At 43.0% G+C, this 27,392-nt stretch overlaps 3 protein-coding genes across 4 annotated transcripts; 2 read left to right on the top strand and 1 right to left on the bottom strand.

Moving 5' to 3' along the window:
* abhd17b (abhydrolase domain containing 17B, depalmitoylase) lies at positions 1-14,801 on the bottom strand. Of its 2 annotated transcripts, none has more exons than XM_052067481.1 (4): positions 14,321-14,801; positions 11,087-11,577; positions 3,718-3,897; positions 1-2,051 (listed from the first exon to the last, which is right to left on the bottom strand). In XM_052067481.1, the coding sequence occupies exons 2-4, from the start codon at positions 11,551-11,553 to the stop codon at positions 1,832-1,834; spliced, it is 867 nt and encodes a 288-aa protein (XP_051923441.1). In that variant the 5' UTR covers positions 11,554-11,577; positions 14,321-14,801; the 3' UTR covers positions 1-1,831. The 2 variants fall into 2 exon arrangements, with proteins under 2 accessions (XP_051923441.1, XP_051923440.1); XM_052067480.1 differs by having other exon boundaries at positions 11,087-11,554; positions 14,321-14,798.
* A 331-nt stretch (positions 14,802-15,132) lies between these two features.
* Positions 15,133-18,182, top strand: c6h9orf85 (chromosome 6 C9orf85 homolog). Its single transcript, XM_052067494.1, has 5 exons — positions 15,133-15,341; positions 15,475-15,581; positions 16,114-16,227; positions 16,608-17,809; positions 17,991-18,182. The coding sequence occupies exons 1-4, from the start codon at positions 15,240-15,242 to the stop codon at positions 16,771-16,773; spliced, it is 489 nt and encodes a 162-aa protein (XP_051923454.1). The 5' UTR covers positions 15,133-15,239; the 3' UTR covers positions 16,774-17,809; positions 17,991-18,182.
* A 469-nt stretch (positions 18,183-18,651) lies between these two features.
* gda (guanine deaminase) lies at positions 18,652-27,102 on the top strand. Its single transcript, XM_052067451.1, has 14 exons — positions 18,652-18,868; positions 19,544-19,632; positions 19,772-19,943; positions 20,115-20,202; positions 22,472-22,577; positions 22,665-22,692; positions 22,927-23,034; positions 23,784-23,891; positions 23,972-24,069; positions 24,165-24,232; positions 24,353-24,499; positions 24,602-24,720; positions 26,017-26,044; positions 26,134-27,102. Exons 1-14 carry the CDS (start codon positions 18,743-18,745, stop codon positions 26,229-26,231), a joined length of 1,383 nt encoding a protein of 460 aa, XP_051923411.1. The 5' UTR covers positions 18,652-18,742; the 3' UTR covers positions 26,232-27,102.
* Positions 27,103-27,392: the final 290 nt, after the last annotated feature.

Below are 27,392 nucleotides of genomic sequence, written 5' to 3'. Positions count from 1 at the left end.
TTCTTCTAAATGACCATTTTATTTTCACTAGCCACATCTGATTTACTCAAGTTAATATTGTTATTACAGTTTGAGTCCCATTTGTATCGAAATATGCGGTAGAAAAAACAGAATCAGAGATGCCAAGAGAGCTGAGCAGTAGAAAACAATGAGTGCCGAGCAGTAGAAAACAATGAGGGCTGTACCTTGATCTGACAGGTGTCACATAATGTATAAATGTAGAACAGAGATGATGGCAATTTGGTTTTAGAAGGAACAAAAAGTACAGGCGTAATATTATGTCCTATTTACAAAGCGCACAAAATAAAGAGTACTCTTACTTAGACAGAAATGAACGGTGGTCTTGTAAAAGAAATTACCCAGGACCCGATAAGACGCCGAATCCTGAATCAGTCGATTTGAAGAGTTCTACTAGCACCCATATCTTGAACATGATCCAGCGTCAGCCATGACTTCAGGCTTGTAGGCCAAAAAACAACAACGAAGAAATGGCATTGCGTGAATGGTGACATTTGCTAATCTCAGCTCTGATAGTGAATGGAGTCATTAGTGCATTGAAATCGCTTGTTTGGCCTTGTTCGGCGATAAAAGGGTAAGTAAACCATCAACAATGGAACCAAAAATGGCAAGCAGGCAAGAGCGTGAAAGTAAAGCACAAAAAGGGTCCCTGGAACGCCGAGCTATGGCATAATTTATTGTCGATGTACATGCATGGCAAGTTAGTAGGTGTGGTGTTCATTCAATCTCTTTTCAGATAATCGAAGGAAAACAAAACCTCTTCATTTTTAATATTCCGGAACAGGAAATAAATAGACTACAGGCACCACTAAAGGCCTTAGGGGGCGTTAGTGGTATACGTCTTCGGCAGCATACTAAAAAAGACAAACTAAATCTGTTATAGTTATATCAGGAAATATGAGCGATATATTTAATGTAATCTATCGATATGGATCCTTTAACATCCTAAAAACAAAAAGAGGAACACTTTCAGATTCAGCAGTCTTCTTGACATGTTCTTCTAAAAAGACAAGATTTCTGCATAGTGATGCTAATCTGAGCGTTACATTGCACGCTAAACTCCCCCCCCCCCAAAAAAAAAACTCAGATCAGAGGCGACGACGTAGTCAAGTGTGGACATGATCTCTGAGAGTCTGTCACTTTGCGATATATTCTACTCAACACTTGGAAACACAGGCCGGCACAGGAGTTTGTCCCACACAGTTCTTCAGTGACAGTTGATATGTGCAAATATCATGTATAATGTACTGCAACAGCAATAATAATAATAATAATAATAATAATAATACAAAAAATACTAATAATTCAACATCAGCTGGATTGGAGAGCACAGTCCAGTTTGGATCGAGGCTGTTAGAAACAATGTCATGATCCTTGTGGCCTGGTCGGAGGTTTCCATTAATCAGTGAGGAACGCGTCCTTTGTAAAAGGCAGCAAAAATGTCACATACACACTTGTACACAGGCTCTTCTTTACAAGTATGTCGTTTACTCTCTTGCATTCGCATACTGTAGCAATGTGCAATTGTGCAGCGTGTTTAAAAAAACAAACCAAAAAACGGCTAAAGACAAAAGCTAAAACAATAAGGTTTGAGTTTGTGTATTGTTTAAGGTTCACAGTTGCAGTGGAGTGGACGTGACTGAACTGGAGCTCCAAGTAGCACAGGTGGTAACATCATCATTCTACCACCAACACATCCACAGAGGCAAACAATGTTTGCGTCTTAGCAAAAAAAAAAAAAAAAATTGCCATGAAAATAATAAGAACAGAACCAAAACAACCATCAATATTATCTCGACAGCTTTTCCATCTTCTACAAGTTGACCAGCTCATGCGCGATAAACTGCTTGAGTCTCTCCAGGTACTGTCCGTAGAGTTCGACGTCATTGTGTCCCGCCCCTTCGACCCACAGCGGCTCCACAGGGCGCTGGCAGCGCTCGTACAGGGCCAGGCCGTGGGAAAAGTCGATGACTTCGTCGTCCGTGCCGTGGATCACCAGAACCGGCGAGGCTACCTTTGAAATCTTGTCAATGCTATGGAGAGAGTGTGAAACAAATTAAAGACACACAATTATAAAGCGCAGCAGTGATAAAGACTGTTAAATCTCTCATTATAAAAATTTATCTCGTGGTGACTTTTGCTCAGTACTGTGTGCTTTCTGAATTGATTTTCAGGGTTTGGTGAATGTTGTGGGCTACAACTGAAAGGCTGTTTGCGTTTCTTGGTTGACACAGCATCCTGCTGCAATGTCGTCACTCTATTTACAGAGCTCATGCTGCTACCAGCTGCTATAAGCTGATCAGCCAACAGCTACACACCCACTAACCTAATCAGGGTGAGGTCCACAGACCACAAAGTCCAACGTGAACCAAACCAGACCATTGTGAAAACGGAGCTAGTCATTAGCGCTACCTAAAAGCGGAAAAAGGAAATGTCTTGGACAATGCATAGCCGCTGAATAACTTCAGCACGTGGTATATTAAAGCGGAAGCCAGAACAGTGGCATCTCAACTGACAAGTTTCCCCCGACTTAAGAGTTTTTCAAGATTTGAGTCATCGCTTGGACAATGTTTTTGTTGTGAGTCGAAAGCAAAAAATTGAGTTACGAACACGTGCCGGCCAACTTCACAATAAGCAGCAAAGGGGTGAACGATTGCTTCAAGATGTTTGTTTTTTTTTGGGGGGGGGGATTCCCATTTGAAGTCGACTGTAAAACTATACCTAAAAGAATGAAAATTACGTGTTCTGTATTTAACCAGGGCGGCCCGGTAGTCCAGTGGTTAGCACGTGGGCTTCACAGTGCAGAGGTACCGGGTTCGATTCCAGCTCCGGCCTGCCTGTGTGGAGTTTGCATGTTCTCCCCGGGCCTGCGTGGGTTTTCTCCGGGTGCTCCGGTTTCCTCCCACATTCCAAAAATATGCATGGCAGGCCGATTGAACACTCTAAATTGTCCCTAGGTGTGAGTGTGAGTGCGAATGGTTGTTCGTCTCTGTGTGCCCTGCGATTGGTTGGCAACCGATTCAGGGTGTACCCCGCCTACTGCCCGGAGACAGCTGGGATAGGCTCCAGCACCCCCCGCGACCCTAGTGAGGATCAAGCGGTTAGGAAGATGAAGATGTATTTAACCAAACCACATATCTTACGAACGTCTGCGAGTTTTAATGCTGGCACACAGTGCAAAAGACGATAGACAGGCTAACAAAACTCGGGTCAATGTCACTAGTTATAACCCTACAAGCAAGGAATTTTTGAACAACTGTGCAGCAACACATTCTACAGGCATTCTACACCACTTACAGGCATATATTCTTTATCCATCGAGAAGAACGAATCATTCACTAATCTGATGGTCAAACCACACACCAGATGGCGCAGCACATCGGGGGCATTGAAGCATGAAATGATGCATCGTGTTTTCTTTTTAATTCTATTTATTTGTTATTACTATCATTTTTATCAACTACAATACTGAAGAGTGCTATTTAATTTTTCTGATCATAAAAAATAATAATTCATGAGTGCTTTTTGTGAGGCTGGAACAGATTATTGTCTTTTTCATTCATTTTAATGGGCAACGATGATTTGAGATACAATAGTTTAGAGTTAAAAACAATGTTACAGACAAAATTTAATTCATAACACAAAGCACCACTGTATGAGCCCCCCTCCACCCCCCATCACATCCACCAGTGAACTCACTTGGGAAAGGCGTCGAAGCAGTAAGTCTTTTTGGTGTCGGGGAAGGCCACCCTCATGCCGGAGGTGAGCGGAGAGTGCAGGATCACTGCGGCACTCTCGTAGCGAGAGGCAAGGTCCACAGAAGGCACTGTGCCAATACTTTGGCCATACACAATGACGTTTTCTGGACGGATGCCGTACCTGCGAAAGGAGACACGTTTGGGTAAATCGTGTTTGCTCAGCCACACACGCTGGTGGCTCTCCAAATTGGCCATCTGATATCAAAACAAACAGCTTGGTGGGCAGGTGGGGGTTGCTGTACTTTGGAAGCAGCTTTGCATGTTGATTTAAGCAGGGAAGAGGAAGGCACAGGGCACTCTTGTTTCTAATTACAGTCCTCCAATTAAACGAAAGTTAGAGAGAACACTAACACTGGATTAGTTTGCACCAAAAAATTAAAGTGAGTGGGAGGGTCAAACAAAGGCAACAGAAGACATTCCCCGGCAGATTATCGCGAACGTGACGCACTCGGAGAGTCAGCTGACTACCCGAAATCCTGGCTCCAAGCTCTGCTATTTCCCGTGGTTAACGATGCACTGCTTTTGCGGTTTGGGGAATTTGAGAAAATGCTCTCGAGAAAATACTGACTATCCCAAAGTAAAACAAAGATCAAAACTGGCTGTACCCAACTCGGCACTGCTGACATCACAGGCCAGATGTTACGAGTTTATCACAAAGAAGACATGAACAACTGATATGACTCACATTTACAGCGCTAAAGTGGATGGTGACAAGTTGAAAGCGCGCACACACACACACACACACACACACACACACACTCTTAAAGTGCAAGAGACGTAATGTAAGCTCAGGGTCACATTCTTCAGATTTGACATAAAGAAACACACCAACCACAGCTCCAAGACATTTTCAGGCACACACAGTAAAAAGTGTGAAATACATTTGAGTCAGCTGGCCTCAGAGTATAAATAGGGGCGAAAAGTCTGACACGATTGCAATGTTCACTCTCAATTGTGTAAAAAAATCTAATTACCATTCAACGAAATTTTTTAAAAAAAAGATACGGTGCATTAAAGATTTTTCTTTTTTACGTTTCAATTGGAAGAGCGCAACCCAACTCCGCTGATTGGTTAACAGAAAGGTCTGAGATAAAAGAACAGGACAGATATAAAAGCTAGTTTTCGCTTTCTTGTATTTAATTTTTTTTTAAATAAAAAAAACGTGAGATGATACCTCCTGGCGGGTGGAGGAGGCACGAGTCAATCCACATACAAACATCTGAGACCTGTGTGTGAATATCTTGAAAACAGCATGACTTTTTTCTCAAAAATAAATGCGCGTGGCCACCAAACGCACATTAAACAATTCACGAGCAGAACTTTATATTTACAAAAGGTGAGTCACGATGAATACACATGCAAATGTTTAAAAAAAAACGTGAACATCACAGATGGATACGTGGCTCTGAAAAACATGAAATAGCAGACAAGTTTAACGGATGTAAAAATCGCACCTCTGTTTGTGCGAACAATTTCGAAACAAAACTCTCCCCTTGAGTTGCAGCACGAGTCAGACACGAGTGGAGCAACCTGATCCGCCGTCAGCGTCAACCAATTGGCAGCGGAATACTGTATATATAATACAGAGGTGACTCATCTTGTCAAAATATCGTACGACATTTGCAAAAGGTGAAACGTACAAGTCATCCATTTCAGCAAAACAGTCAACAGCAAAAAAGTTTCGTTTTTTTTAATGCGTCAGATTACATTTGACATTGCTTGAAGAGGAACCTGATCCTTCCGCTCTCTTGCACTTAGACCGTGCTGTGCCTTTTCCTTTTACCCAGGCTGGCTTTTATTACACAGTTCACTTTTAAAAGATGTTTACATCGCTGCACGTTGTTACGGGACATGTTTTAATATTACATCATAAATAATAAATGACTGCTGCTACCTGCGAGCTGCACACACTGCAGTAATTTCTTTTTTAATGGTCACAAATATCTCAACATGATGATTAAAATTCAGGTTAAATGACGCCCGTTCCGGGTCAAGGCCAAAGGTCACAGTGAAGGATAGTAAAGACACAATATGGAGATTACTGGTTGATGGTCAATTCATGCTCCTGTCAGGAGGCCGATAAATGGATCGCTTTGTTCACCACAATTGCCCGCTTTGCCGTAACAGCACGCCGGCATTAGAAATTCTGAAAGAGTGTTGACCTTTGGACTCATGATGTTTTCCTTGCGCCACGAGCGACATGATTCTCTCCAGTTTCTCCCTTGTTTAGAATGAACGTTTTGTCATCGTGCGATAAGGGTATATTATCTTGTGCTCATCAGGGGGTTTGCCAGTTTCACTCACTGCATAAAACCTCCCCGCTTAGATCTCACAAACAAGTTCATGTGACAATACCGTAATTATAAGTGACAGGATGCATTATGTCCTTTTGAACCAACGGCGTTATTGCGAATGAGGAAGCAACGAGCACACGTGCAACACATCAAACAAGATGCATTCCGTCTTGATTTGAGAGCTTCTAGGAAAAGCAGTTGCGCTTGTGGGAAGTTGGCAGCACAGCACACAAGCCAACAATTTGCTGTGGTAGGGAGACGAGGCTTGAGTAGACCTTGCCGTACCATAGTCAGCCATGCGACCATGGTTACAGCCCTCCCCCCACAGCACCTCATCAATTTTGTCTCAAGACACAAATCTAATCTTTTATACCTCACATCCTCCCTCGATTCTTGGTTCTTGAATGCTTGCTGCCCCCCCCCCCCCCCCGCCCCCAACCCCCCAGGAGTGAGGAAACAACCCAGAGAGAGCAATAAAGCAATAAATTTACTTTTCGGACATCCGGAACATATGCACAGACACATTTCTCAGATTAAAGTGTCATTTGTTCTGCTGATGGATAAAGACAAACATTTTCCGATTATGCACTGGTGGGTAAATACGTGCATTTGTTTACCAATTTGTTGTGGGACCACGATGACAGCAATTTTAAGCTACATGTAAGAAATTCTGCTGGGGGACCGCGATCCCTGCAGTAGACCATTGGTTCTCCACTGTTGTCATACAGCGAGCGACGTGCATTTTGTCGATAGTAGCTCAATTGGAGCACGTCGGCTTCACAGTGCAGAGGTACCGGGTTCGATTCCAGCTCCGGCCTCCCTGTGTGGAGTTTGCATGTTCTCCCCGGGCCTGGGTGGGTTTTCTCCTCGTGCTCCGGTTTCCTCCCACATTCCAAAAATATGCATGGCAGGCTGATTGGACGCTCGAAATTGTCCCGAGGTGTGAGTGTGAGCGTGGATGGTTGTTCGTCTATGTGTGCCCTGCGATTGGCTGGCAACCGATTCAGGGTGTCCCCTGCCTACTGCCCGAAGACAGCTGGGATAGGCTAGCGAGGATCAAGCGGCTCGGAAGATGGATGAATGAATGAATAGCTCAATTGGAACCAGCTAACAGACATCAAGAACAATTAATGAAACATACCGTTTTAAAATAACCTTAAAAAGACATTTGTGTATCATATTTTAAAAAATATGTTCAAAGTGCCTTATCAAGAAACCATTTATGAACATGACAATTGCAAATCAATAACAATATATTCTTAACATTGACGTCTGGAAACAAGAAATGTCAAATGTACGGACCGCCGGAACCTGTCTGCCATTCACCAGTTGAGAACCACTGCTGGAGACATTTTAGTCTTTAAGGACAAGCGGGTCCTATGGCGACCAGACAGCCAATTGGAAAGAGTGGAATTTGACATCGATATGACGATGGACCAGAAAGTGAGTTGGTCTTGTTTGTTCTTCTCGACCACAGAGTAAGAAGGCCTGGGTCTGAATGCTTATTGGAAATCAGTTGCTAGGCTACCACTGAATATTAGACTGGCAGGTTTGACGCTTGGCCCGCCTCCATCACAGAGGGCAAGGAAAATACACACACACAAACACACTTTGTACATTGTACAGCATGACATAGTCAGTTTTAATCTTTAGTGTGATAATTAGGGCTTTGCGTTTGCATCTGATGACTCAACAACTGAACCACTCCCTGCTCAGGTGAAAGAACATCTTTGTCCAGCGGCTAACCAAACCACACGCAGGAGGAGATTGTGCGTGACGCAGGAGCAGTGGTTGCGCTTTGTATTCAAAGTCGATGGCATCGCTTTGTCCGCACTCTGCCAAATGTTACACTTACTGACTATGACAAAGTAACAGCACACACCTAGGGCAAAGTAAGTGAAAGAGAAGGGGAACTTGACGGTACACAATGCGGTGGCTTCAAAAGGCGGTGTCAGACAGGACCACTGTGCGGGGGGGTTGGGGTCGGTCCTGAGTTTCTGATGCATTTCCTTTTGAGCTAACAAAGAGATGTGCAACAGGGATGAAGGCTAGGCCACGCACTGACACATCTTTGATTCAGTCAGCAGGATCGCACAAAGTGGGATGTTTGACAGCGGACGCTCAGTTCTCGTTGTTGCTCTCCTACAAGCGTTTCATACATATACAGTACATTAGACTGAGATGTAGGTCATGTGTAAAATATCCCCCACTGACACTGACGTCCACACGACTGGCAGAGGACGAGACCTGGCTGGCTGTTAAAAAGTACGCAGGGTGGCGTCAATATCATGCTTTTGCTGGACTGTGGGTAATTGGCAAAGGCAGATGGAAGCTAGGGTACTGACACAGAGAAACTATCTCAGAAAACCGAACCTTGAATGTATAACACGAAACATATTTACGGCGTCACTAACAAAACATAATGAAAACAGAGTATTCTTTGATAGAAACGTTGAATTGATTATCGGATTATTAATCTATTATTTTGTGGACGAGAGTAGTGGTCGAAGTCGCTAGCTTCAGCTATTCTGATCGCCGCTCGCCTTAAAAATATGAAATATTTCTAGCGGTGGGATCTCAGGATTGGCGGCAAGGAACGACGACGGACACATGCCGCGAAGCCCGATATTGGTCGGCGAAATCTCACGTACGTCCAGGAATGCACGGACAACTGTGCTAAGCGGAACATTTTCAGCATGGAAGTTGGATGAGCCGACACGCACCAACATCACAACACACGTCGCTTCATGACACTGAAAGCGAGTAATCAACTTCAGCTCGACATTTCAGCACATTTAGTGTCGACTACAAAAAATAAAAATAATAATCTGATGTCGTTGAACTGCTACAATGGGCTACTTTTCTCAGCCACGGTCCTACACTGCTTTCACCTAACAGTGGCCTCCATTGTCCGAAGAGACCAGACGTAAATGCAACATAAATGAACATTTGCAACTGGCAGCCTCACATCAGCTTTCTAACGTTGCTGCAGGAAGCATTCTTAAACGTCCGGATTTCTTTTCACTGAAGAGGTCCGTCTGACTGACACTCATAGGTCAAAAACTTCCCTTCATGAACACTAACAGAGGCTCAAATTCTTGCTCCAGATATTGTAGTCTGACCCAAGTGGAAGATTTCGATGGACTCCACCAGAATGTCATTATGCCGCGCATCTTATTGCTCACTTGCCAAGTTCTTTGTACATTCAAATGTATTGTCACTACTCCAACTGGAGCCACGCGGGAAATGCAAAGAACACGCACACATTCACAAAAACATTTGCCAACGGTCAGACAAATGTCAACGGAAAGAATCTTCTTGGCGGAGGTAACACAGAAGCACACAACTCGGGTCTCATTCAGCTTTTTTTGTTGAAGCTGCTGTTGGCCGTTTGTCTTATAGCAGGAAGCGCATAGAACATTAGACCATTTCCCGTTGCTCCTCCAAATAAACAATGGGGCGCAAAAGTGTTTGACGCACGGATCGCGCATCACATTTAAAGAAAGAAGGAAAACGAGCGACACAATAAAACGGTGTGTTTTATCATACTTGACCCCGAAGAAGTCATGAAAAAAAACACAACGTAACAATATCATCGCATGCGCATATAGCGTCCTTCAATCTTAACTCATTCACTCCCAAAGACGTTTTTAAGCGTCTTTTCAGACTTGGTCCAGAATTGGCTGGTACTGAAGAGTTTTAAGCATGCTCACCCACCACACCAACAGGAGTGAAAGACGTGATCCTACAAACCAAATTGTAATCGTCAGCCACACCAACAGCACTGTGCCCACAACCAGTCCACCACAGTTTATCCTTAAATGGCCACAACATTAGGCACATGGTTCTGAAATCCAGTCCCAAATGTATCATGACACAAGACAATACAGTGATGTCTTGCATGTGATGCTAATAGTAGTCGCGTTTTAAAAATCTGGGGGGGAAAAAATGCTTTTTTAGCCAAAAAATAAAAATAAAATCTCAACGTTATTGTGGGATATTATTCAGGAAGCTTAATAAGAAGCAAAAAATGTTCACATTATTTTGACGTTTAGCAGCACATACGTAAACAAGGTAACTCAATCGCTCGACACGATGTAATTTTAAAGCAGTTACAAATTGAGTTAGATTTAAAGGCAAAGTAAAGAGAGGTGATATTCCATGTCCCAAGAGCTAGCTTCTGCAGCCGAGGATCGGACCGCCAGGGTCCCCGCCTTTGGCTGCCGCCCAGCTCGCATTGCACCCGACCTCTTTGACGCCTCCCACGGGTGGTGAGACCATGAGAAGGGGGACCCACGTTGCCTCTTCGGGCTGAGCCCGGCCGGGCCCCATGGGTGTAGGCCCGGCCACCAGGCACTCGCCAATGAGCCCCACCTCCAGGCCTGGCTCCAGAGGGGGGCCCCGGTGACCCGCGTCCGCGTCTATGGTCACGAGCTATGGGTCGTGACCGAAAGAACGAGATCCCGGTTACAAGCGGCCGAAATGAGTTTTCTCCGCAGGGTGTCCGGGCTCTCCCTTACAGATAAGGTGAGAAGCTCGGTCATCCAGGAGGGGCTCCGAGTCGAGCCGCTTCTCCACATCGAGAGGAGCCAGATGAGGTGGCTTGGGCATCTGATTCGGATGCCTCCTGAACGCCTCCCTGGTGAGGTGTTCCGGGCATGTCCCACCGGGAGGAGACCCCGAGGAAGACCCAGGACACGCTGGAGAGACTATGTCACCCAGCTTGCCTGGGAACGACTCGGGATCCCCCGGGGAGAGCTGGAAGAAATAGCTAGGGAGAGGGAAGTCTGGGCTTCCCTGCTAAAGCTGCTGCCCCCGCGACCCGGCCCCGGATAAGAGGTAGAAGATGGATGGATGGATGGATGGATGGCAAAGTAAAGAAAAACAAAATACCTCAACAAAATAAAACACAGAGTAAAAAAATAAATTTTGAGGGCTTATTTCACACTGGATTTTACGGTAATATTGGCCACTTATTCACTCCAACATGTGTCCGTTACTTTCAAGCCTCCTTACCGTGAGCGGAGTGCCTGCCAGGCGGCGTCCACATCAGCATACAGGTTCTTCTCGGAGGGTTTCCCAGAACTGGCGCCGTAACCAGAGTAGTCATAGGAGAAGACGTTGCAGTTGATCCGTGAACCCAGTCCGATGTAGAAGCTGCTCATCTGGCCCAAGTCCACCGCATTTCCGTGGGAGAACAACAGCGTGTAGCGGGCGCTGGGCGAGCAGCGGACGAACATGCACGCGATCCGGTTGCCCCGGGAGGTACGCGTCATGAAGCACTCGATGGCTTCCTTCTCGCGGGACGAGTACTGCCAGTCGGCGCGCTCAGACAGGTGTAACGTCCACCGGCTGCCGCTCTCGTCGCACATCAAGCTGTAAGTGGGCTCAGGGGGCAGGAAAGCCAGCTTGGCCGTTATCTTGCTGGGGCACGGCGGGCAGCAGAAGAGGCAACAAAGCTCGCTGAAGGATAGGTGGTTCATCCTTGAAAAGCAGGAAAGGTTTGTCTGAGAAAAACACCATGCAAAGAAATCATTTCATTCTTTACTAATGACTCATTAAGAACAAGGTGTGTCAGAAAAGTACCGGGACTGACGTCACAAAATATATATATAAGTTTTCCCATTCAACGTATTATCCCTGGAGTCGAACACCCTTCAAAATTGTCTGTCTGTCATATCTGCATGCACTGATGAAAGGAATCTTTCGGGATCCTCCACAGCGTCGTCATGGTCGTCTTGATGTCATCCACAACTTCAAAACATGTCCGCCACAGCCGTGCATATGGATGGGGAAAACCGATTGTTTTGCCTTGAAATAACCAGTCCTGGAACTTTTCTTAAATGCCTCTTTTATAAACAAACTAGATGGTTCGCCGCCCTCCGGGCGGCTCATCAGCTAGTTCCTGCGGAAGGCTGGTAAGGTGGGCCTTTGGCCCACAAAAGTGTTGTTGCTTGGTTCAACTTTTTGTTCATCTTCATTGCTTATCGCGAAAATAAAGAGATGTTTAGCTCTACTAAATAACTAACAATTTTATTGCAATGCTTGTGGGTAGACAACATTTTTTCGCTAAGATGCCCGCGCGATCGTAGTGAGCCACTGCCTGAGCGGCGCAGTGGCGGCGCGCAGTGGCGGCGCGGTGAAGTAGGTACGTTTTGAAAAGGGACAGACGGAAGGACAGACCGCGTGTGGGACGACGCGCAATATATATATAGATTATTCACAAATTAACACAAACAAACAAACAAAAACTTCAAAATACCACACTGAGCAAAAATTAACAGCACATTCCTCCATTTCTTTGAACACCCCTGTTGAAATGACAGAGTTTTGGTTCGGCTTCTGTGGTTGAACAAAACGTCTATTTTGTGTGAGGGGAAACTTGCTTTGGACTTGGACTGTGGGGAGAAAATGATATTTGGGTATTTAGAGATGCAAGGCTCTGGTCGAAGCAGGTCGATAAGGACACAGCCCCATCTGTAAATAGCGTAGCTTCCCTGTCTGCCTCAAGGTTTTACAAGCACTCAGGCATCAGTCAGCTGGCACCTGGGCCCCACCTAAGGCTGCCTTTTGACTTATGTGATGCTCCCGAGAAGCAGAGGTGCCTGCAGTTAAGATTAACGCTGCACTTTGTCAACATTTTGGTTGGTTGAAGTGCTACATTAGCTTCCGGGAAGGCGGCGTACATTGCACACGTCATTTCCAATGTTGGCTTAAATGGCCCCTTTGTAATGATACTCTGTGTGATGTATTTAACATACATGTAATTGGTTTGGCAACTGCGTCATTGTCCTGATGCGTAATGGAAATTTTGAGATGACTTTCTGCTATGCCAACCCTAAACCTGGTCCCTTCACCAGATGGGTATTATGTTTGTGATGAACCTAAGAACTCACCGTAGTCTTGCCGAACTTGAGCAAGTACTATTTTACTGTCCTTTTGTGGATTTGGCGTCAGCGCAATTCAGAGTATGAGGTTCTTTCTGCTTCTGTGCTTCACTGAATGTGTCAGATAGGAGAGAAAGGCTTTCTGAAGCATTTGCCACATGCCTTCGGGCCAATGCTTGTCCCACAAACATGTGAGCGCCCCCCCCTAACCACCATTTTTGAAAGCGGCCATCAAATGCAAAACTACTTCAACTGGCCAGAACATTAGGTAAGAATGAGTTGATTGGACCCTATTCATTTGTGCCATTAGTGGGGATGCACTGCAATAAAAATTGTTAGATGAAACTGAAAACCAGAAATGAAACCAAGGGCAAACACCTTAACGCCTAAATATATACAGCATACTCGTCAAACCAGAAAGAACAAGACCAAGGTTTTTCTTTTGAAAAATACATTCAAATTGGAAAACGCTTAAGGAAAGTTGCGCAGTTCAGTCATGTCTTGTGAAAACACCAAAGCAACACTTTGATATGGTGTCAGTCTCTCTCTTCCTCCCTTGCCTGCCACCCCGCATGCATGTTCAAGAGTCTCTGATGGTGTTGTACAGCATTTCCCTAACCTGTTCGAATTAAGACCATCATTGAGTATTTAAATATAAATACAGTACTGAAATTGTACGTACTCAGTCTATAAAACAGACTATTACTGCATCCCTCGTGTGTGGTGTGATGTATTGATGACCTCGAGAATCTAAAACTGGTTGATATGATTAAAAATTGGTTAAGTGTGCGTGACCTGTGTTTAAACTGTTTTGGTTGTGGTGCCAATTATCACCAGAAAAATGATCACTTTACATTGATGAGGTCTTGATAGCTCCAGTAGATAGAGGTATCAGATTAGAATTGGTAATGAACCGTAGCCTATTGACTCAAACTTCAATGGAGGGTTTGGATGGATGACGAGTGCCTGCATTTTAATTACAGAGAGGTAGTCTGCTTTTATTTTAATTTAACAGAACCTAATTAATGTCCCCTGCTCTGGTCGCGTGAAGGTGCAGTGGCATCTCAAAGCAGCTTAATACATAGAAGGGGGAAGTTGTTCGTTTTCATATTTAGCCAATCCTTAGTCCATCATCTCCCCGGCTAGTGGGCAAAAAAAGCGAGCCCTGCACAGTGGTGCATTGCCGGGGACTCTAAAATGGTGGGAAAGGCAGCAATGGGCGAGCTTACACTGATTCTAAACTGGTTGGTTGAGGTTGCAGTGACTCGTCAGTGGTGGAAATTAGCGATACACGCCTGTATGTGTGTGCGAATGTATTTTTTAAACAAACACTGAAGATGAGAATGTCGGTCTGTGACATTACCTGGATGTCTGCTGTGTTTCCCTTCCAGTCTCCAGACGATACTCAGGCTTTGTTTTTGTCGTCAACCCAATTAATGTATTTTCTTTTTCTCGAAAACAGAAAGGTGTGTAGATGTTATCCCAAACGCCGAGTATCCCCACGGTGCTGTCGGTCGTCTTGTAGATTGGCGATGCTGTATGGCAGAATCACTGGCGTTCAAAAGGCTTCGTCCTCCACTTGAGGCAGCTTCCGTGGCGGCTCCTTTTCCTGCCTCCGCTCGGTTTCTTCCACATCGGATTCTGAACGTAACTTAACGAAGTCGATTAACATAAAAATCCACTCGATTTGAAAGCGACATCTGTTACTACAAACAGTGGATGATATTTGAATTTATTGGCGGTTTGGCATCAGACCGTGTTGAGTATTAACAAGCAGTTGACACCAGTATCACTTGACTCACGAGACATCGCCACTCAGATTGCTATCTTGCCTCAGGGCGGATAAAGGGCGGTGATGGACAGCATTGTGAGCCAATGGCAGCTGCACTATTATGTTTACTCCACCTATAGGACAGTTTGTAGGCGTTAAAAATGAGAATACGTCATAATTGAGTGGCGGTAACTGACGTGTTCGATTGACGTTGACAAGAACCAATACTATTGGCGCAACTGCCGATACTACAAAGTGTCAGATTTTGTCCGATGATTTACAGCGTTTTTAATGTTTATCATGAGTTATTTGTTACATTGAAATATTCTACAAATAAAATACATGAAAGAAAAGAGAAAGATCACTTTGAGCGTTGCGCCAGTGGGTGGTGACAAATCTCTCCAATTCCTGTGGCGAGGGGAAACTACTTCCGAGTCAGGTTTTCCTTCTCTTGTAGCATGGTGGTGAAATGATACCATGTGTGAGCTAGTAACACCGAACTAATCTCATTATGAGTTCGCAGAGGAGTAACACGTCTCGTTCGCGAGGCCAGAAGTACCAAAACACCATCGCCTTCAAAAACGACAAATATGGAGCGAGTGTACAAGTAAAGGTAAGACTTGTTTACTAGACCATCGAGGGCAGCAAAACACTATACTTGAATATGCATAGAAGTTTTTGTTTTTATTAGTCAATAGCTTTGTGTAAATTGTAATCTATGTATCTTTAATATGCTGTGAACGTAGAAAGCAAATTCCAAGATCCACGATGGACTCTGTCAACACTGCAAAGATGTTCTTGAGTGGAAAGTCAAGTACAACAAATATAAATCTCTAACACAGCCTCGGAAATGGTAAGTTTAATGTAAATGTACAGAGGGGTCATCGTGTTGACCCCAGGACCAACAAAATATGCCGTATCCAAGACTGATGACATCCAATCTTTGCTTTGAGCTACTCTTGATTGAGTCCATTGTAACCACTGCAATAAACAGAGGAACAAAAATATAATTACAGGAAATACTTTTATGAGAAACACGACTAGGCCAAAATTCTGGAACAATTTAATAAAAAGATGTACGTACGATGTTGACTGAGCGTGCTTTCTCGTCTCATGTGACTATGTATTCTTACTTCACTTTTCAAGCTAATACAAATACTGTTCATAAACTTCCAGGCCAGAAATCTCAAACTATCAGATGAAAAACAGCAAGTATGGCGCAAACTGAATGTGTCTTGTGCCACGTGACAACGTATTCCTATGTCGCGCGCTTGTTATAACCTTAAAATGACCCGGACCCAAGACCTCTTACAATGCTATATATATATATATATATATATATATATATATGTTGTTACAAGAATATATACGTTTTCTTATTTCAGTGTCAAGTGTTCTCAGAAGACTGTGAAGGATGCTTATCATGTCATTTGTAAGCCCTGCTCTCTTCAGCTGGAAATATGCTGCAAATGTGGGAAAAAGGAGGACATTGTCATCCCGTAAGTACCCCTTGACTATGAAGAAATGCAGAGAAACATTTACCATGTTGTTTGATCAAAATATTAACCTATTTTCAGTCTAGAATCACGGAAATACAGTATGTCTTAGTAGTGGACAACATCTTCAATTGACAAAATTATGTTTTGAAATAAAATTACTGTTGTGGTTTCATTTTAGGGGAATTTCTTCAAACAGGCCGGTTCAATTTGTTATACTCGTTGAGCAGTTAGTTTGAAAAGGCGAGTCAGAGTCGCTACTTTGCAGTTCACTTGATTTAACACTGGAGGGAGCACATATCATAGAAGTTATTTGTTGACAGGATGGCAGCTAAACATTGATGATGGTGATGATGGTAATGATTTCTCTGCCACTATTACAGAGTGAACTCTTATCTGGACCAAAAAGAAGAGGACACGGGCAGCAAAGGCATAAAGTGCAAGAAGGACATAGAGAACTTGGACAGTGATGATGATGATGATAATGATGATCATGATCATGAAAAGGAGGACGGTGACCTTGAGGACAAAGAAGATGAAGATAGTTAATCAGTACTGGAAGACGACGCAGAGCAAGTCACCTTCACTTCCCAATGTGTCCCGGGTTTAAAAGGTGAAGACCTTATAAACCTTGTATTGAAGTTCAAACACAGCCGTCAAATGTTCACACCATCTTACCACAGCTCGTTTGCGCAAGACACCGGTTCTCATTTTTCTTACATTTTTTTTTATGCTGTCGTTTGCTTTTTGGCAACGTTGGCGTTCCGCAGATCTAGTGTTCTTGATCGTTGATCATGTGGCATTGATGCAACTATCACAGGAGTTCATGTTTTTCCTTCCTCATGGGCGAGTCACTGCGCTCACAAGACTAATTTCAATAGTATTTGATATCCCTCAGGCACTGCTTTTGCCTCTTATGACAATGATCACATGTTGATTTGCATCTAAGTTGTTCAAATCCACAGGCCATCAACCTTTTTGAAACAGCGCTCCTTCTTTGCTTCTGATGAATGCAAAGGGTTACCAGTTTGATACACCCTTCTGAAATAATGCTCAAATGATCTTTCGTGATTTTATGTTCAGACACTGATCCCATTATCGATTTCTCACAATGACGTATCGAGGTCGGAAACAGATGGATATCAATAGACAACACTTTATTTCTATGTTGGTGACCCATGTTCAGCCCAGTGCTAATATCTGAGCCTATTTGTAATAAACCTTTGTTAAGTTACATAAGTGGTGACTCATCAACTCACAAATTTCACTTGTCGGCACATTTTTTTCACCCCACAAAACCACAGTGCTAAGTCTACAGCCCTAATCTCTGACTGTCCCTATAATACGCCGCTCTTGCACAACTCTAGAATCCGAATCACCAAAATAGTTATAAATAGTAATGTTGAAACGATTTCTTTTGGTCCAATTTATCACAAAAAAACTGGCCTGTGAACGAAGTGTGTTAACTTTTGAGCACAGTATTTTTTTTTCTTTGAGGGAGTCACTCTACTTCCTCGTTTTCATTAACCCTTTCATGCACCCTGTAACCTGATAACATGATAAGCCGTCCACTGTAGTAACCGCTGTCCCAGAAAGGGTTAAGTAAAATGAATTTAATAGTGAAGCTGATAAACTGATGTGCTCTATGTTATTTCTTATACATCATCGTGGCTAAGGAAAGTATCAATTCAAAGGAGCTTGCATAATTCAGTTCAGTGAGTTATGGCGAACACATTGCAACACCACACCAAAAAGGAAGTGAAAAGAGCAGACAGTTCGTTTCCTGAAATAACCTTCATACAGCTAGTGGGGTTCTTGAAAATCTCATTGTATTGCGTAACCATACAAAAGTCCACATTATAGATGATGTATAAACGGTATTGTGATATTATGAAGCTAGAACACGCACCACACATTAATTTTGAAATTAAAAGAGTAATTACACTCTTGACAACATTGCTTGTTCATTTAGATTTTTTTTGTATGCATATTCCGTGAAAAGAAATGGTGATTCATTCACATACCCGTAAAGAGAAAACTCTTTGAAACTAATAAAAGGAACTTCAACAATGTGTTATAACAAAACTGAATGGAACGAATGTAAAAAGGCCTTTGAGACCGGTTGTCCGAGCAACAATAATAAACAGGAGGCTCCGTTGGTAATTTCTCTTGCGTATTTATTTATTTATTTTTATTCGTGACGTATTGATCTCGTTACATTGTGCAAATGGATACGATGTATCATGCAGTAGTAGTGGGTTCCTTCTTTCCTGAATGTTTTCTGCAACTTGAAACTGGCCAAATACATGTTCACATCGGACAAACACTGTAGCCACACCCATCCGCTCCTCGCTCTCCTATTGGCTGAGCACTTCCTCCTCGGTCAAGTGCGTCCCCATCGGCCACTTCCTCGCCCATCCCACACCACAGGAGTCGACCGTTTTGGTAAGACCCTCGACTCAAAAGTCGCAGTTCGACGCTGGTGAGTGCGCGACTTTCGTGTTTCTCTGAAATTGTGATGGCGAACCCGGACGGAGCCGCTGAGAAGAAACGCGTCTTCAGGGGGAATTTGATCCATGCCACCCACGAAGAAGCAGTCAAGGTCCTGGAAGATGCACTCTTAGGAGTTGATGCCGACGGGAAGGTATTTTTGAAGGATTATGTTGCATTTTAGGCACTTATGTATTTTAATTCAATACTATTTTTCCGATTCAAATTGCACTTTTGTATTCATTTTTTTCTCATTGTAATTTTTAAGCACTATTTGGATTGCAATTGTATGATTGTAATGATTATATAATGACTGGCATCATTTTTAGGTAGTAATACATTACCAAATGTATTATTTTAGGTATTCGTATTCATTTTTATTTGTATTTGTAGTCGTTTTAGTAGGATATGTGATATGTTGTACATTATTTTACTTATTTTCCGTGTTACTGTTATACTTGTATTGTTTAACATTTATTTTTTTGTATTATGTCTATTACATTTGTTCCTATTCATCGGTGTTGTGTTGTGTTGGTATTTTTATATATTTCTAATTATAAAATGTGTTGTAAAAACGTGTATTACTAGTAGCAACGAAACACTTTGGGGGGGTTTCCCCCCAACTTTGCTGCTGTAGACTGCAAATTTCCCCAGTGTGGTACAAATAAAGGTTATCTTATATAGTATGCATATGATGATGCTAATGGGACAGTACCGTCTCATGTTCACTGAAGCGCATGAGCTGAAGTTGAGAATTCTTTTTTTTTCCTCATGCAAGCCTTTCTGTTATAATTATTTGCCAATTAATCCCGGTCCATTCTGTCATCAGATCGCCTTTATTGGTGAAAGCAAAGAGCTGGATCGACTCTCAAAAGAATTTGCATTCAGTCCATCCTCAGTAATTCAGTTGGAAAAACAGTAAGTACAAATGCTGTACCTATGCCTACGTTTCACTTATGACATCGCCTTCAAGACAGTATGCGTAGTGCAATAATCCAACTAAAAGGACTGTGGATACCTGACCTAAAAATAATATACGGTGCACTCTGCGTTGTAGTGAATTCCTCATGCCCGGAATGGTGGACACCCACATCCATGCCCCTCAATACAGCTACATTGGCACGGCTCTGGACATGCCCCTGCTTGACTGGCTCAACACTTACACGTTTCCAGTCGAATCACGCTTCAAAGACCAGAATTTTGCACGGGAGGTCTACACTCAAGTCGTGGTGAGCGTCTTGAAATGTGTGGCAGGAACATTAGCTGTACGCCACACCATGTTGTTACACAACCTGGCAATTTAGAAACGTACTATATGTACTGCCCTTGTTTTAAATAGTGTGTAGGCCCTTGACAAAACACAAGTCTTAAGTCTTTAACTGGGTCTGTGTCATTTGCAGAAAAGAACTTTGAGAAATGGGACAACCACCGCTTGTTACTTTGCCACAATACATACTGACTCCACTCTCTTGCTGGGTCACATTGCAGGTATGAACATCTTTGCCCACTCTTTTTTTTTTTAAAGGGTGAAGCAAAAATAATAATTGCAATGTTGAATTGGTATTATTTTTATGAAAGGGTCCTTGGTAAAATGTCTCCCCTGTAAAGGATCCCAGACCAAATAAGATCACTTTCGCTCTGGAATGAGTATAGAATAGAGGCGTTTAGTGGTTGTTATGACATCCCATGATGTGTGACATAAACTAGCGTCTTTCTCATTCAGCTGCTGAATCAAATCAATCAATCAAAATCCTCTCAGCTGATGCGCCTTTCTCTTTATAGTCTCTCTCATAAAAGCTATACTTTTTACCTTGTCCTTATCACAGGTGGTATGCGAGGTGTGTAAAATGAATAAAACACGGGCTTTGGCAGCTTCCTGGTCATTCACCCTCCTTGAGGTCAATGAATCCTCACCTTTGTCTCTCTTGCATTGACTGCTGTGTACAGTGTATTGGAGGGAGTGGGGGAGGCGTTGGGGCAGTAAAACAGGCCAAATTCCAGATGTGAGGCAGGGCGAAAAACTAGTTGGATAAAACACATTGCAATATGTATAATTCAATAACACTCTTGTTTGTCGTATTTTCATTATACGCGGTTGGTGCAGTGCAAAGCGGGTTTATTTGACAGTGCGGCTAGAAATGTTCATCACAGTTAGCGCTGTTGATAATTCCATGCCATCGTTTTTGACATTAATATATTGTACTTATAACCATTCAGGGTTGGACCCATTTTGACATTTGGATAGCAAACACCCAAAATATCATTCCTTCTGTGTGAAATATGATTCATTTTACTAAAGTGACCCAAATTACATTACATTCCCGTGTGTAGCCGTCATCCCCAATGGATTTTAGAATGATGTACCAATGTGTGTTGAATCAAAGAAAATGGTGGTAATGAGAGAACCTTCTACATACCACAACAGTGTTCATGGAGGAGTTTTGAAACAGTCCAGACAAGTGTGGGTGTTTCCACACTGAGCTGGAAAATACGACGTGTGCATGGAAACATCCCAAAACCTTGAATTTGCCACTGTGAGCTGTTGTGTGTCGAAGTTTGAGAATTGTTGTGTTTAAACCCATTTTGGAATCAAGCAGTGGTGAGTTGATGTGAGTAAAGCAGACGGCTACTACGAAAGACGTTTTTTTGGATATGCATGACAGCTAAAATAGGAGCAGAATTTTTCTTCATAACACTGTGAGCAAGAAAGATAATTCACTTTCAGAAACAAATATGTTTTCCTCCACTTTCTGCCCAGTGCCAAGGTACGATTTGTGAATCTATCACGATAACTCATTCAGTATCAGCCATTTTCAGACCCGTGTAAAAAAAAATAAATAAAAGTCCTTTAAACTCATTCAAAGGCGGCCCAGTAGTCCAGTGGTTAGCACGTCGGCTTCACAGTGCAGAGGTACCGGGTTCGATTCCAGCTCCGGCCTCCCTGTGTGGAGTTTGCATGTTCTCCCCGGGCCTGCATGGGTTTTCTCCGGGTGCTCCGGTTTCCCCCCACATTCCAAAAACATGCATGGCAGGCTGATTGGACGCTCTAAATTGTTCCTAGGTGTGAGTGTGAGCGTGGTTGGTTGTTCGTCTATGTGTGCCCTGCGATTGGCTGGCAACCGATTCAGGGTGTCCCCCGCCTACTGCCCGAAGACAGCTGGGATAGGCTCCAGCACCCCCCGCGACCCTAGTGAGGATCAAGCGGCTCGGAAGATGAATGAATGAATGAATGAAACTCATTCAGTACCAGCCATTTTCAGACGCGTTTAAAAAAAAATAGACTTTCAGTCTTCATAAAAAAAAAGCTCGGAAAAAAAGAAAACCTAAGCATATGGTATTACATGTGTGAAGTCTGAAAAGACATAAAATTATGTCTTTGGGAGTGAATGAGTTAATGATCCTCCAGTACGGGCAGCTTTCTAACAGATGTTTCTCATTTAGTTTCCGAATGCGGAGAAGGATTTCAGCTGCTGAAAGGGCAGACCTATTCAAGTGGGATAAAAGGCCGCTCCCAAATCTGAAACAAATCCATAGCTACGCCTAGCGAAAAGCCTTGATATAGCATTTTTTTTCCCCATATCACTAGATTAACTACATCATATGAACAATTTATAATCGCTTGATTGATCGATTGATTTTATCTCTACCCCGCCGAGGAAAACGATCGGACACCCCTGGAATAATGCTTCATTTATCCGATTGTACAAAAAGTTAGCATGCACGCAACAGAGTGAGATTGTGTCCTTTCTTCCTACAGACAAGTTGGGACAGCGAGCCTTGGTGGGCAAGGTGTGTATGGACCAGAACGAATCAGTGAAACATTACAAAGAGACCAGTCAAGAGTCCCTGGAGGAAACGCGTCGGTGTGTATAAAACATTGACTGATACGCATCAGTGTGGTTTGTCATTCGTGGACGGTACAGGCAAATTATTTGTTTTTCTTCCTCAAGGTTCATTGCTGAGCTCTTGGAGAAGAAGGTGAGTGTCTGTCCGTGCAGGAATCTTCCAAAAAAATGCCAAGTCGAGTGTTGTACCCATTTGCTTCCGCGTTTGTGGAGGCAGTGTAGCAGTGCAGTCTCAAATTGTAATTATTACTGTATATGTTTTATGTTCAATAAACAAACCAAACCAAAGACAGTCCTTCATGCTTTCAGTTGGTTTCCAAAGTAATTGCAATTTGACTGACACTTGTGTTTCTCCCCGTTGGAGCAGTATGCTCTGGTGAAGCCCGTGGTAACACCTCGCTTTGTCCTGTCATGCTCGAGCACCTTGTTGGGACAACTGGGACAGCTCGCGAAGAATAGCAACCTGCATATTCAGGTGAGCTCACCATGGCAACCAAGTCTGGCGATGTTCCCGGGAACAGTTGCCAGAGAGCTCAAGTGACCTGAAGTCACTTTTGGGATTCAATTTTAGTTCATTCATCTTCTGTACCGCTTGATCCTCACTAGGGTCGCGGGGGGTGCTGGAGCCCATTCCAGCCGTCTCCGGGCAGGCCCGGGCCGCCCTCAATTTTAGTTGTACACACAAACTGTTTTAATTGCTGACATGAAACACTACAGGGCGGCCCGGTAGTCCAGTGGTTAGCACGTCGGCTTCACAGTGCAGAGGTACCGGGTTCGATTCCAGCTCCGGCCTCCCTGAGTGGAGTTTGCATGTTCTCCCCGGGCCTGCGTGGGTTTTCTCCGGGTGCTCCGGTTTCCTCCCACATTCCAAAAATATGCATGGCAGGCTGATTGAACACTCTAAATTGTCCCTAGGTGTGAATGTGAGCGTGGATGGTTGTTCGTCTATGTGTGCCCTGCGATTGGCTGGCAACCGATTCAGGATGTCCCCCGCCTACTGCCCGGAGACGGCTGGGATGGGCTCCGGCACCCCCCGCAACCCTAGTGAGGATCAAGCGGTACGGAAGATGAATGAATGAATGAATGAATGAATGAATGAATGAAATACTACCAAAAAAAATAATAACACAAGCAACAACACACCTTCATCAAAGACTTGACGTATATGTTCCCGGCGAATGCAAATTGAACATGTGTCTGTCTGACAACCGTATTCACTCCCAGAGCCATATCAGTGAAAATGTCGACGAGGTGAAGATTGTCAAGGAGATGTTTCCTGATTCCGATTCCTACACGGATGTCTACCACAAACACAACCTGATGACCGACAAGGTAAAAAAAAAAAAAACAATACCCGATCGGTCTGAAAATGCTCTCATTGACACTCGATTCATTGCGTTGTGACTTCACAGACAGTGATGGCGCACGGCTGCTATCTGAGTGATGAAGAGTTGGCCTTGTTTCGAGAGACAGGCGCCTCTTTGTCTCACTGTCCAAACTCCAACATCTCGTAAGTGTGACAGATTCGTCTTCGGATGCGCCTTTGTCATGACGCAAAGCAAACGCAGACAAATGATTTGGTGTTGTAACAATTCATCTACTCAGGTTGTGCAGCGGACTCCTCGATGTCCGTAACGTGCTGAACCACAAAGTGAAACTTGGCCTCGGAACAGGTGAGAACAGAATTGCGAGACCGACTTTGAGTTGATTTAAAAAATGATGAGCCAAAAAGTGTTTGCCTGTGCCTGCTCTTGCCCGTGTGATTGATCCCTTTCATTACGTCCTGCGTTCAGACGTGGCGGGCGGCTACTCGGCCTCGATGCTGGATGCTGTGCGGAAAACCTTGGACACGTCCAAAATACTGACCATACAGAACCCGCAACATGTGAGGCTCACCTTTGAGGAAGTGTTCCGCTTGGCCACACTCGGAGGCAGCCAAGGTACACTACAAAGTTGCATTCTGTATTCGTCACGTTGATGAAATCCATTTGAATATGCGAAGGTTGCGGTGTTATATTGATGTATATGTCTTTTGTCTCCAGCTCTGTCCATGGATTCCCAAATTGGAAACTTTGAAGTGGGCAAAGACTTTGACGCCTTGAGAGTGAACGTAGCCGTTCCTGGGGGGCCCATTGACTTGATCCAGCAGGACAAACCAAAGGTACGTTTGAGCGTGAAATACTGACTAACGTTGTGTTCCCACTTGTCCGGTTTGATTTGGGCAAGAATAAAAACTCAGGCGCGGTAGATTTTCGTGAGGTTTTGTCTAGGGAGAACATCGTCATCACCCTTGTCACATTTGTTTTGCTTAATAAACAATCATGCCGTCTGTTTGGTCACACGCGAAAGCAAACCTTGGTGCTCATCAAACAAGCAGGCTGGAACAAATTGAAAACGCTGACTACATTTGACTGTGAAGCGAGTCTTTTACGGACTCATGACTTCTACAGTTTATAACCAACGCATCTTGTTTAGGGATTTTCTCAAATCCTGTCACATTTCAGTCGTAGCTTCTCTTTAAACCACAAATATCGTCTTTACTGTTCAGAATTTTATGGATGAACATCCATATTGTTTGGTTAACTAATTCAAGTTTATTTAAAATCCACTCAGCACAAACTGAAGCATTTGGATCGGTACAACAAAATTCGAAAAAAAAAACACATTTTTGTTAAAGAAATCCAATTAAAATGAGAATCCTTTAAAAAAAAACAACAACAACAACATAACCAAAATAAATACATTTCGGTTTTATAAGACTAACTGTAACATAGCAACAAATGCTACTTTCAGCTTTGTCAATTTAATGCTTTTTCAGAGCTTTCGAGTTTCATTTTCAATGTTTGAAATTTATTTTTTTCTGGTCGTACCGCTTGGCCATACAGAAGAAAGAAGATCAGGCAGTCCTTTGAGAACAGTAATTTATTTTACTACACAATATACATATATATATATGTATATATATACACATATATATATATATTTGTTTGTTATATAAACTAAAATCTATAAAACTAAATCTAATACTAAAACTACCATAAACTCAACTACTACATTAAAATCAACTGTATTATAAATACTAAAGTTAAAACGAAATAGTAATGAAAAATCCCAAACTATTTCAACCCTGTCAAGCACACAAACCTCGCCATACCGAAAACGGCAATGTCAAGCACGATGCAGCCTTTCAGTTGAAGGCCATCGGCCAGGCCACGAGACAAGCAAGACAAGTTTTTGTCTTTTCTTCTATGTGTGATATACAGTGCCCAACACAAAAAGACTTATGTGCGAAAAAAAAAAAAGTCTTTGGCTTTTGAAGGTGTGGCTTGTACGTTGAGATGCTCAATAGATTGAGCGGACAAAAACTTGTTTACATTTTTGAACCGCGACGTAACTCATGTTTCCAAAACAAAAAGATCCAGTCGGGTTAACTGATTTCTCATCACTTTACTTTCAGATTATTCTGGAAAAGTTTTTGAATATGGGTAAGTGAGCGGTTACGATTAATTCTCAGATTATTCCTTTGTGTATCACGTGACATCCTCGACATGGCAGTTTGGTTCTTGTTGCACAGGTGACGACAGAAATATCGTGGAGGTTTATGTGGCTGGAAGAAAAGTAGTCCCATCCTCCGAGAACCTCCTCGACGAAACCTCGCATCAGTTGGATTAAATTGCTCGAAATGTTGCTTCCCTCTAATAATTGATATTAGAAGTGAGTCACGTTAGGGCTGTCATTTGATTATTTGTAGTGACCAAATTTTTTATTCATTTACAAGGGAAATTTTTACAACTTCCACACACCAGTTTGGCAAGTAAAAAAGATTGCAATATATCAGCAACTCTGCATTTAACTGCATGTTTTGTTTTGTTTTTTTCCTTTAAATTAGCCCACAGTATGGCTAATTTTGCTAGTGCTTGTGCTAATTAAAAAAAAAGCACTCTGTGCCTTGCCATTTACTACAATATGTGTGGTTGTAACCTTAAATTTAGGTTTCAAAAAACCTCTTCATTCCCCCCCTCTTTTTTTTTTACATTTGTGTGGCCTGAAATATGGCATAAAACCTATGCAACAATTTTATGAATATACTCCTGTCATAGCTGTACCTGGTGTGCTTTAAAAGTCACTGTGTTTTGGTTTCAGATTGCACAGGCACGTGATCTTTTTTTTTATTATATTCCATTTTTTAATATTCCTGAGTTGTTGCAAGAAAAATCTGTCATCTGTCACTGTCAAAGAATGTACACTTTTGTAAACCTTATTTTCAAAGCAAATCTAGTGCAACTAATAGATTGCATTTGAAGTGTGTATTCTGCTCGTATTCAGTCATGCTGTATAACTTTCCCAGGCCTGCAGCATAGCTTGGCATCCTTGAGTAATCATCACTTAAAATTGGAACACCCTGCCTACTGGAGACGCACAAACATTGGAATGCACCAGTTGATACACGCTAAGAAACGGTTTAGTAGAAATGAAAGTTATGATGAAAGATTTTACTGATGTCAAATATGTGCCTTGGCTCAATAAAGGTTGTGAAAAATGTTGTTCGAGAGATACACAATTGGTTGAAAACCACACACACAAAAGGATTTTATGGGGCTGTGTTGGGTCAAATGCCGTTGCAACTTGACTTTGACATCAAAGATGGCACCTCTGGATTACCATACCAGGGAAATGGTCCCCCTTTTTCAAAAGGACGGCCAGGCTGGTGCTGAAGCAGAGGGTCCGTCTGGAAGGTGAATCTCATCTTCTTGCAGAGCAGTGTGGGTTTCATTCTGGCCATGAAACAGCAGACCGCTCAACAGGGTCTTTTAAGGGTGCACCGGAATTGGC

Source organism: Hippocampus zosterae, chromosome 6 (genome assembly GCF_025434085.1).
Source record: "Hippocampus zosterae strain Florida chromosome 6, ASM2543408v3, whole genome shotgun sequence".
Classification (NCBI taxonomy): domain Eukaryota; kingdom Metazoa; phylum Chordata; class Actinopteri; order Syngnathiformes; family Syngnathidae; genus Hippocampus; species Hippocampus zosterae.
Note: the sequence above shows the minus strand (reverse complement) of the source record. Positions and strands in the feature narration are given on the sequence as shown.